Source organism: Morone saxatilis, unplaced genomic scaffold (genome assembly GCF_004916995.1).
Source record: "Morone saxatilis isolate NCDOM2014 unplaced genomic scaffold, NCSU_SB_2.0 Contig8, whole genome shotgun sequence".
In the NCBI taxonomy this organism is placed as follows: Eukaryota; Metazoa; Chordata; class Actinopteri; family Moronidae; genus Morone; species Morone saxatilis.
The window spans coordinates 7,899,434-7,911,870 of record NW_023340257.1 but is presented as its reverse complement, the minus strand read 5'-3'; the positions used below and the strand labels follow the sequence as shown (position 1 = coordinate 7,911,870).

General features: G+C 39.6%; 1 protein-coding gene across 4 annotated transcripts in view; it reads right to left on the bottom strand.

Annotated features, from left to right (window-relative positions):
* Positions 1-784: 784 nt before the first annotated feature.
* The window catches only part of b3gat1a (beta-1,3-glucuronyltransferase 1 (glucuronosyltransferase P) a), a 72,582-nt gene continuing 60,929 nt past the window's right edge, over positions 785-12,437 (bottom strand). For all 4 annotated transcript variants that reach the window (XM_035680686.1, XM_035680688.1, XM_035680687.1 and 1 more), the window contains 3 exons: positions 8,281-8,577; positions 5,200-5,306; positions 785-3,653 (listed from right to left, as the gene is read on the bottom strand). In XM_035680686.1, coding sequence (XP_035536579.1) covers positions 5,220-5,306; positions 8,281-8,577 — 384 coding nt within the window. In that variant the 3' untranslated portion in view covers positions 785-3,653; positions 5,200-5,219. The remainder of the gene's footprint in view (positions 3,654-5,199; positions 5,307-8,280; positions 8,578-12,437) is intronic.

Below are 12,437 nucleotides of genomic sequence, written 5' to 3'. Positions count from 1 at the left end.
CAGCCAGTTGCACCAGCTGTTCATATAAGTTCAAACTTAACCTAGTTACCTACCAAAGTGCTAAGTTGAAACTTACGGATAACAAAATTTAAATGGTTTTCAAAACGTAACGTAGTTCTTGCATAGAAATTAGCTGTTACAAAATTTTCCTAAATGATGTTGGTTAGGTTAGCGTCATCAAATGTTTCCCACCCATTTTGAACCATATGAATAGCCTGACTCTGAAACACACATATTTCCATGTATGCAATAAAACAATTAGTTATACCTACATTTACAAATATTAGCACATATATTTAATATATTATTTATTTCTTAAACTCTTAGCTTACAACTAATTTACACATTACTTAATTGTAGGAAGATATTCCCTAAGTGTTTATGGTACAACCTGATGTAACCAGTAAACTAACTAATTTGAAAATCCGGGTTGTTATGAATAATGATTTGACCCATACATTTAATAATGTCTTTTCTTGAAACACTGACAAATTCAAGAGAATATCAAGGAAGTTGTTGTAGAATTGTGACATATTCCTCACATTTTATTTAGAGGTTGAAATATGCTACCGCTTCTTCACGCATGCCCACCGGCCAGGATCTCAGTATAGAAACACAGGTAGTACAACACACACAGTGTACAGACACAGTACTCCAGCACAGGTGAGGTTCTTCTCAGTTATTTATTTCTCTTGATTCAACTAACATCTTTCTCTGAGACAGAATTTCTGTGGCAAATAAACAACCTTAAGAGTCACATGCATAAAATGTGAATCACATGAGGCTGGAAGATGACAGTGGAGATGAGGAAAAGGTAGGACTTGTGTGTAAAGTGTATTGTGCCTTAGAGAAGCCCTCAGAGGGTAATGTTCATTAACTGACATTAAATACTGAATAACCTGTACTGCTAAAACTGATGTATAGGTAAGGTGGTTCTAGTAGACTAATTCTTTGTGATTAGATATTGCTTAATACGTCATCTGTTGGCGGAATCAGAAGAATTTCAGTTTGGATAAAGATATAACAACATCAGTTTCAAGGTGGAGCCCTTTCGATTTGATCTGCTGCTTCAGGACACACCACAGATGATATACAACTTTTCAGGAAAACTTCTTAGCACAAAATTAAATTGTTATGCTTCTTTTTTTTTTTTTAAAGATACACTTTGACTTAAGTCTTTTACACGCTGGCATTTTTCCATTTTGGACTAAAATTCTTTGCTAAAAAGAGTTCAGGTGGATTCATTCATTTAGATTAAAAGCTGATAATGACCACTCAAGCAGACTAAACAACAGTGCTACAAAGAAGATGCTGTGTGTGTATGCCTGTTCGTAGCACTGAACTCTTATAGAGCTATATGATAATCCATTGTGTACGGTCTACTGTATGTGCGCATGCTTTTTTAGAGAGCAGCTGGAAAATACAGATTTAAGGGCAAACACTGCTGTGATTCAATTGCACATCCACACCTGAAATAAATACATAAATAAATATATTAAATTTGATCACTAATAAATAATTGGAGGCAAGTTGGAGAATAGAATAAATCCAAAAAGTCTGTGATCTCCATGGCCGATCCCTGTGCAGTGTAATATCATGCAGTCAATAAAAAAAACAGCCAGTTTGATAAGAGACACAATACAGCCATTGTCTGAATGTGTATCTTATCATATTCCAAGTGAAATACGTAATAATACGCTTTCTCTGGCTGATGACTGACTGTAACACCTTCAAGTTTTCATACTGCAGCAGTGTATTTTGGGTTGTGTGTTGGGGGGGGGGGGGAGGATTGCACAAAGATATTCTGGCAACAGTACAGAGGCTCAGTGTTTGAATTATCTCCAGCTACTTCTGCTGGGCAATGTTAGATAAGAACCACCACTGTGTATTGCACTAGACGGATGATTTATCAAGTCGTGGAGAGATTCTATTATACGAGGTGTAGAATAACTTTGTTACAGTGTTCAGCCATACAGCGTCATAGCTACTGATGTCTATCGTTAGAGGTGCGGTGACTCCCTCCTGTAATCCACTTAATGTACAACAGATGGGTAACTAATACAAAGAGAAACCATGAGATACCCACTTCAGTCCACTGTACGGAAGATGACACAACGTTGCTACCAAATCATTAGCAAAAATAAGGTTTATTTTTGTTGTGCTTTTCTGTAGCCTGCTGTCAATTCGGAGTAGCATGTATCATCTTTTTTCACAAGTGGAAGCTAAAGTTTTTTATAGAAAAAACAAAATATTTGGGGCCATGCAAACATTATTTAAATTTAGTTTTTGTTACTTGTAGCAGCTGTTTGAATGTGAGTATTAAACGTCAGCAGCCTGAGCTTCTAAATGTATGTTTTTTGGAGAGAGACAAGTCTAGTAAAACCAAATTCTTGGACTTTGATGCTGTTTCATTCTGCTCTTTTTTCATACTTGCACATGAGCTTACCTTTGTTAACTGGAGGGCTTGTGTACATACGAGCGACGTCAAAAAAGACCAATGACTTACATTTGATCAGCATTTTGTGAGTCGACCGTGTAGCTGAAGTTCTTGTCTCTGTGTTTTGAGGTTCTGTTACCAAATGAAGCTGGTGATGTGCTATTACTCTTTCCATGTGTTGAACCTAGAGTGAACCTGTGCCTTGTCGTGTGTCATTGTGAAGAATTCAAAGAGTGGGGAAAAGAGAAGACTTTTTTTTTTTAACCTATGAATACAATAATTACAATTATTTTGTTCTAATTTGTCACTTATCTTCTGATTGTTCTCATGTTGAATTATTATTTACACATGTTGCCACAAAGGAACATCATTTGTGTATTTTTTTTAAGTGCTAAGAAGAGTGTTAGGATTTTCACGTGTACATGTATGTTTCCGCTCCCAAGCATTTCAACATTTCAAACAGCAGTGTCTCTGCAAGTGACCGGGGATGGCTTAAATGCATGATATGTAATGACACTATAAAATGAACAATGATAACCCAAGAGTAAATGTAGGGTCAGTAGAATTGAACTAGCAAGTCAAGTGTCTGAAAACACCCAGACCAATTAAATTAAATTAAAGCAAACATTTCATAGTTATCAAAATAACATTCCTTCCCTTGCTATGTTTGTGTTTGCTCAAAGGAAAATCCACATGAGACATATCTGTCCTTGGAGGCATGTTTTCATCCAGGCTGATGATGTAGGCCGTGTCCTTAAATCCAAGGAGAAGCATGTGCAGATCCAGACAATATGTGTTTTATTTCCTTCGTTTTTTCTTTTTGAGGTGAAGGATGTTCTTCAACCTGCTTGTTTGGTTGAATCCGCTGGCTGTATGCTTTTCATATTGTGCTGTCTCTTTGTTGTTGGGTTGTCCTCAGTGGGCCGTGAAGGCGTACGTCACATCTGTCCACACTGACCCTGTGAGGCGTCCTTCATGTCGTCACCTCTGATTTCCATTCATAGACCTGACACCTGCCCCCTCTTACTGATCTGTGCTTTAATATGATACATTTATGCCATTTAAGTCCATATTTTAAAAATGTCAGATTCAGTCAAGAGGATTAAATCCCCTTTCAAAGGCTCCCCATTTCCTTTTTTTCTGATGATTAAGACATGAGTGCTGGTTGCACTTATCAAGAGACCCGGCCACTTTCTTCCTCTGCAGGTCCAATCACCTGCAATAGAAAGGATTAAGATATGCTGAGAAAGAGCCCTAAGCCTTAATTTAAGATAATATAACCTGTTTATTTCACTGGTGACATTTAATAACAGCTGCTGTAATTGTGCCTTAACAAAAATCACATTAAAAAATCAATGTACATTGTATTAGGAAATATTAGGAACACCTGCTCTTTTTGTACTCCGGGCTCAGACTACAGGAGCTGAAAAATCATAACCAATTGTAGAATTGGGTTGAATGACACACAATCACGAATCACAAAACTGTTGAAAATGTTCTTCTTTCTAATCGCAAACATGCAGACACTACAGGATGTGAAAAATAATGGCGCATCCCACACTACAGGATATTATTAAAAATGATCATGCCAAAGGGAGCAGTGCACCCCTCACATGATCTCACTGGACCTCATGGGGAAGCAGATGCAAAATGGAGACAGACATGGTGCAACAACTTGCTGTAGTGATGCTTTACAGTGAGAAAAAACAAAAGCTGGTCTGGAAGACGCAGTCAACATGGGTTGTCTATGCTAGCTAACGTTAGCCTCAAGGGCTAGAATGTTGCTTGGCAACACCGTCAGCTGCTCCGGGACTAAACCTGCCTCCACATAAGAGATTTGCTCCGTGCTTGCAGCAAGGCAGGGCACAGACCATAGTGCTTGGAGAGGCAAAGCGCAGTGCGGTCAGCAAAAATACATACCAACCACTGACAGTATACAGTGTAATACAAATGTTAGCAGTGGTTATAGCAAGCTAAACTATAATGCCTACTCACAAAGTTGGTAGATGCTCCATCTGACTACTGTTTTTTCATGCATTACTTTTCCTGGTGAGATTATGGTATGTTTTTAATGTGTTATAATGTTGATTTTGGGGAAGAGTTAAATATATTCCATCACTCTGCTCTCTACCTCCCCTGCTCGCATGTGCCACTGCTACACTATGTCACATACAGCTGTTATCTCATTGGCTGCGGTTTTAAAGTTCAGCGGCAGCCGAGGTCAAAGTTGAAATAACTTGAACTTTGAGCAAAGCTCTCTGTGGCAATTTTGAGCAGTGCACCGCGTCAACCATTTCCCCGTAGGAGAACAATGGCACAGCCAGCGCAGAGAGGTTTAATTGCTGATCATGCGTAGCGGCCTTAACGTTAATGTCTCCTTGTAGACTTGTATCTCTCATTGGCTTTTGTGGTCCTGCACAGAAAGTACTGGTGTAATCATCCAAATCTTCAGTCCTAAATACCAAAGGCCCCGAAGAGTCTGCGAGCAATTCGGAAGGTTTAAGACTGAATCTATAAACCCCTCACGTTAAAAATGTAATAATTTGGTCTGACCATCGGTCCCGACCTGGGTCCCAAGCCAGATTTCTCCTCTGATTGTTGGGCGTGCATTGGAACAAATCAGGCCAAAACTCCTGTAGTCTGACCGGCCCAAGTAAACCCAGGTGAAAATTATCATGACATTTCCATTTCCCTTTCTGAAGGAAATTTGTTTATATGAGTACTGAACTGATTTCAAAGTGTATGAAATATTATTTATTTACCATGGTCTGAGAGGAAACAGTCAGATCTCCACATTGGGGTCTGTAAATCCCTTTTTCCCCTCGTTTACAAGGATAGGTTTCTCCGTTCTCGTGTGCCAAACAAGTATCTGGTGGGAAAAACACAAACAACAGCAATATTAGTAACATGCTGTTCCCCTAATGCACTCATTCAGTGTACTCTCCCTTTCAGGTCCCACTCTGCCTCATGTTCTTCAAAACAGTCAATTCCGGTTATAGCTCCAACAGGACCTGTCTGTGTGTGTAAAGAGCTACTTGAGTGTGAACCCTGCATTAGAAGGGTGTGAAGAGAGACCACACGAGTGTGTTATCTTACAAATATGATACATCCCTCTCAGCTTGCCCTGTGTAAAGTCCTCAACTCAAAATGTTTCGATACTATGTACTAGGTTTTTGCCTGTGTAGGTAGCGCAGTTCTTTGCACAGTTCTTCTGGGTATGCTATTGTGCTACTGAGCCTTCAAACTGGGTTCATTTGGCCCCAGAGACCGGACAAACATCCAGGAAACGGATGGCAAGGGGAACAGAGGGCCAGAAAAGAAAAAAAAAAAGTGGCAAGCTCATTTTCCCTGCTCTCCTCTGTGTTGGAACCCTCCTGCCTTTCATCTCACCATGGCAGCAGCCATGAATTATGCATGGGGCGTGTTTGAGATGTGCCAGGAGCCCACTCCCACTTTCCTCAGGTGTAGGGGAAGGTTAATAGTCACACTCGCATCTGAAGTGGTAGATTATAAGGAAGAGAGATGCCCATGCACGACATTCCCCCTTTTTTTCCCTCTTTCCCTCCTGCTCTTCTGTCTGTCCCTGCCCTCATCTGTAATCAGTGTGACGTCCCTACCTTCCCGCCCCCCTCTCCCCCAACTCCAATTCCGCTCTCTCAGCCATTCCCTGAATCCCCTCTTTTCATTTACCCCTCTGAATGGCTGGGGGAGAGCAGGAGAAAAAGCTGGCTGAAAGTATCTCTCTCTCCCTTCCTTTCCACTCGCTCTGTCTCTCTCTTTTTGTGTGTGTGTGATTGCAGTGTGGATACTGGCAAGCTAAAGCCCTCTGGCTGACTCCTCTATGCCCAGAGAGGCTTAGCGATGTGACCCAGACCAAGGGTCGTAAGAAGGAATGGTGAAGTGGGCATGGAGAAGAGTGTTGCCGCTGCTGCTGCTGCTGCTGCTACCCTCAAGTCTCTTACTTTAATGCGTGTTGGGCATGTGTGTGTGTATGTGCAAGAGTGCATGTGGGCAGTGTTAGAAATATAATCAATGATATCCAACTTTTCAGCAACACATTTACTCTAATTTACATTCTGACCATTAGACCATCATGTTTTCATGAATTATTTGAAGGAAATAAAGATAAAGAAAGAAATACATGGATTTATATTGTTGAGGAGGAACATAGGGGAGGATGAGCAAACCAGTAGCCTCACACGTTTGTTGATTTATTTATTTTTTTTTTATTTTATCAGGCAACCTAATCAAGTAATTTTGGGGCATCAAAATCCTATGATATACCTTGTTATCCTGATTGGTGATCAAGGAAAAGATGCTCATTTGCATCATAGTCATGTGATGTTGCATTTTAAATAACAAGCTTCACCTTGTCATGAGGGAAGTGCTGTGGTTCAATGTCATTTGGTCTCTTTTAAAGGAATACTTTGACATTTTGGGAAATGTGCTTTTATTTGCTTTCTTGCAGAGAGTTAGATGGGAAGATCGATACCACTCTCATATCTGTGAGCTAAATCTGAAGCTACAGCCAACAGCCGGTTTGCTCAGCTTACCATTAAGACTGGAAACTGCTAGCCTGGCTGTGTCCAAAGGTAACAGAATCTGCCAACCAGCACCTCCATAAAGTTTGGCAAGAAAGCCAACAAGTATAATAATAATATTTTCAATATTATCAAATAAATAATTTATGGCCTTATAAGGGAGCTATATGTTGGGAGTATAGTTTCTGCTAGTGTCTTTATTCATTTATTTATGGGAAGTCACAGTTCCACATCCTTGTTGTGTTTTTGGTATGACTACCATATATTGCATTATCAAGGCAACATGCCTGCAATGGTGTTAGTAGTATAAAGCTAGAAAGTCTATTACATTATGAAAACAATAATTACATCTGATGCTGAGGGTGACAATCAGTTGGGGGTCTGATTTAAACTGTGAAAAAATGTATTTCTTTACACATTCTTTCTACTGAAACTGAATTATTGGTAAAATATATTTTACACCGATGGATTAACAGCAAAAAAAAAAGATTTAACAAGACATTTTCAAGGTAATATAACCTGATATGCAGGTTGTGGTTTTGGTATGCTACAGTCAGTGCGGGAATGAATTCCTTCCATTTTCTACTGCTTCATACCTTTACTCCACTACATTTAAAAGTAACATGCACTTTTTACTACACTGCGTTCATTGTGCAGCTATAGTAACTCATTGCTTTACGGATGGAAATTAACAATAGAAACATACATGATAAGCTTATAAAATACAATGTGTGGTTAAAGATTGAACCAGTAACCCCCGACCTGTTTGGCTTGTGACCTCTTACTAAAAGCACTAAAGTTCTAAGCAGTTTCGTTATAGAGAGAATTTCTAACGCTTGATGGTTCTCAGTCGGTTTGATTTCACCAAGAAAATCAAGATTAGAGAAAAGTTGAAAATTAAATACTGATTTTTTCACAACCTCTCAGATTTGTCTTGTAAGCCCTTAGAGGACCCTTAAGTAGTTAACCACTAGACTGCTAAAGTAGTTAAAACCAGCTCCACCTAGAGCAGCTCCAGCAGTAAAATGCTGTTTATACACTGATGCATCAGTATTAATAATAATGTTATATATAATAATCTATCAGTTACAGCATCCATTGAACCTCAGAAACAGTGCTTTTACTTTTGATACTTTAGGTAAATTTTTATGATGAGACATTTGTACTTTTACTTAAGTAAAGGATCTATACACTTCTTCCACAACTGGCTGCAGCAGTTTGTACCATCCTCAGAAACAATTCAGGCTATCCATTAACCACTCACTGCTCAAGTCAAGCTGCTGAAAAGGAAAAATAAATTACCTTAGTGCAATTGGCTGCTTTAGGCTCCAGGTCGTTGAGTGTGACAAGTTCCCGGAGCAAACTACTTTCCTGGTAGCCTCCCTTCACCCCACGAAGCTTAAAATACGCCTGTGGCTTGAAGAGGATGAGCCTCAGGTTGATGGCAAAGCCAGCCATGTCGATGGCAAAGGGCCGATGGGGGTCAAACACCGTCTTCCAGCCGTAGACCTTTCCAGCTGCATTGACTTTGGGGGACTCGTACCGCAAGCCGCCCACAAAGGCCACAGGCCACACTGAAACTTTCCGAGTCGATCTCATCTAGCGAGGGGAGAGTTGAGAAGAGAAATGGAGGAGGAAAGAGAGCGAATTAGTCATCTGAAAAAGCGTACATGACAGTGAGACACAGTATTTGAGCATCAGCTGCCAGCGTTACAGCAGAGCATGGACGCAGGGTTTTTAGAGCTGCTGCTATTATTCATTCTGAAAGACGGTGAATATTGACCAAACCATTGTGCCATGTGCAGCTGACACAGTGTTAGATGAAAGCAGATCACACACATTGTTCAACAGCTGCCTTACAATGAGATAATTAGACACAACCATCTTTAAAAAGAGGAAAAGCGGACAGTGCCAAGAGGCTTTGAAGGAGCCAAGCCATTAGAGCAAGTGGCTCTAGTTGCTGGTTGGCTGAGGAGATACTTCAAGGTAGAGCACCTCCATCCTCCTTTTTTTTATCCTTTAATCATCCAGCATCAAACAACCACGCCGCCCTTTTCTTTGTCTGCCTCTCAGTGAGTCTTTGCCATTTGGACAAGAACTGCTGCAGTCATAAAAGATAGGTTTTTACAATAAGGGAAGAGGAAGGTTTAGGAACAGAGTCATTTAATCAAACTCAATGCAGCAGAAATAATGATGCTGGTGCCTCGCTGGAGGACAGTCTATTTAAAACGAAGGTGCAAGTGCCTGTACAGTATCTAGTATGTGTGTTGATGGTATAAGATACATTAGAGTGCTTGCATGCATATAAGAGCATGCATGCACTGGTGCGTGATATGATGGGCTTCTGTGTTAGATTGGTGTGTGACTTGATGGGCTGCTGTGTGGTCAGTTCAGGGGATCAGTGAGAAACAGGGTGTTAACAGCGTTAAACAGGCTGGGGGCTTATGAGAATCTGCGGATTTGAGCTATAGGGAAAATGACTGTGCCAGGCATCCAGATAAGATTTGGCAGGATGTTTGGTCTTAATGAGCTCTGGGTGTTAATGGTTGAAGAGAGATCGAGTCCTTGTGACTGCGCTGCTATAATTTTATATACGGGATCACAGTAATTTTTCCTGCTGTTATATGTCCTACATGTGGTTTGTTAGCGATGCCCTGCTTTTTCCATACCGTTACCCATTTACAAAAACTGCTTTTGAGTGCAGAGGAGCTGCTTTAAGAACCTTCTTACAGGTTGTCTTGCCAGGTTTTTTGTAGCCAGGCCACAACTGAATCCAGCCAACAACCCCGTTTGCCCAAACATCACCTGCCTGCTTCCCTCACACACACACACATATATATATATATATATATATATATATATACGCACAGCCAGTTAAATCAAAGGGAAGCATAAATCAGACGCTGTGCAGGAAACATCAAGAGGCTTGTCACTTTCCCATCTATACTGAAAATGTGGAAAAGAGTGTTCCGCCTGCTGCCTCTGGTGGGAATATCAGCCAGAGTAAAACAGCACAAATCCCTCTTCTGCTGGCACCCAAGCAAATGAAAACACAACAAAGTTCCTCTTGTCCCATTCTGGTAAATATGATGTGTGTTTGTTCAGCTTTTTTTTTTTTTTTGTTCACTGTTGCTACAGTTGGTATTTGAATGCCTATGTGTGTGTTTGAGCTCTATTTCCACTCAGAAAGTGGTCTTCAGAGACAGTGCCCATGTTTCAAAATAGTCAAAGAAGGAATACAAAGAAAATATATTCCAACACAAAAGAAGGCAGCCATCCAGGTACATTAATCAGCCCTTAAGGGTGCAGAAAAACAGAACTGTCATTCATTGTTGCCATTGGAGGAGTCTGAAGATTCAAGTCTTTGTCCAAACAATAGGCAAGTTATTTAGATTTTATGATCCTCATTAACTTTCCATGTAATTCATTATAAATGTATATTTAAAATATGCAGAATTAAGTTGGTGGATATCACACTTTGCATTACAAATGGGAGTGTAAATATAATATGAAAGCTCCATTAGATATCATAATAATGTCAATACTGACATGTTACAATATTAGATTTTGTCAATATCATCCAACCCTGCGACACAAATTCTGCTTTTGTGGTTTGCGTCATTCTTTTGAATTAAATTTGTTGACAATTATTCTTAAAGGCTGAAATTGAGAACTGAAAGCGTTGGTTAAAAATAGCACAGGCCTGTAAATAACTTTGTGGTTTGGGAAGGAACCATAAACTTTTCTTATGAAGTCTCAATAATTTATGGAGTTCTTTACAGGGTGGTGTACTTTAACTGTGAGAAATGAATTTTTCATGAGTTTTTTTGTTGTTTGTTTTCATTAAGGCATGGCCTAAAAAGTATTAATTTAATAAAGAACTGTATGCACCAGAGCTACTAAAAAGACTGAGACTGTATTCACACTGTGGGTATGAAGAGGTGGAAAACAATACTAATCTACGTTACCAAATTCTCTGGCAGTTTGTTCAGTTACAACAATTACAGTCAGTTTTGCACTGGTTAACTGTCTTCATTACTCTATAGTCTATACAGTATCAGATGCTTTGAGCTGTATTGTAAACACAAGATACATTCATTTGATTCCATATAAACATGTAACAACCATTTATTCACGTGTTTAAACTGTCCCTACGTCCAGATTTGGCTCTGATATTATATTATTTTAAATCTGTTTTACTACCAGTTCATCTTCTACGGGAATAAACCCCCAAAAAACAACATTTGTGTACTTATGTTCAAATGATAACAAATGAGCTCTTAGTGAAACAGTTTTGAATAGCTACAACTGTGTCTGCTATCACCTAATTTTAGGTTTTAAACAGAGAGGTTTTATTCGATTTGACTGTTTTCCTTGATGCCGACAGCTCATCAGCATGTAACTACCTCTAACTAGTTATCATTTATATTACAAGATTAGATTTAAAAATGTTTTGTGATTGCTCAATATCAAAGGATTAGCTCACTTTAGATTAACCAGGAGAAAATGATGAGCCTATCTTTAACGCATGGAGCAGCGTGCATCAATCTTTAACCTTGTCTCCACACTGTAGGAGTCACTTAAACGCCTATCTGTTTTCAAGCTGTTGAGGCACTCTGAATATTTACTATGGTGTCAGCAAACTCCTGATTTTTTACTATGGTGTCAGCAAACTATACTGTAGTTGCAGTCAACTCTGCCTTCTGTCTATCTGGCTGTCACTTTCTCTTTTTCTCTCGTTCTTTTTCTGTCTCTCCCTCTCCGCCTCTCTCTCTCCCCCTCAGGGCCGTTACTCTGGCCCATAAATAGGCCTGTTGGAGGTGATGGAGGGCCTCTGAGGGAGACAGAGCACTTCAGCTGATTCCCAGAGAAAGGTAATGACAGGCCCCGTCAATACCCGGCGCTCCATTTACTACGGACCCCGTCTGCACTACTAACAAGACTTGAGGCTAATACTCAGAGGACCTAGGCCGTGTACGCTCAGGTAATTCAACTGATGTCAAGATGGATAGCCTGAGATGTACTGATTACATGCCCAAACTTCTCTCCTCCACTAGCTCCACATCCATGACTATGCTTGTTAAAAAAAAAAAAGAAAATGCTGGGAAGTAACTGGGAATTTGTATACTCCAACTCCTCCCTACATAACATGCCACAGATGCCTGCAGTATATGGCTCTGGGAACTGCTATATAATATATTATATGTTTTACTTGATATATACTTTATATTAAACTAAAATGACAGATGGATTCAAAAGAAAGAAACATTTACATTTGTGTGTATTTGTTATTCTATACTATTCCAATAGTAATATACACTTACAGTACAGAATATCATTGGCAAGATTCCTTTTGCCATGCACTAAAAATTCACACACAATATAACATTTTGTCATTTAGACATAACATTTTAGAGCCTATTTAAAAGTGCAGTTTTATTTTGCCGGATCTTTGCCCA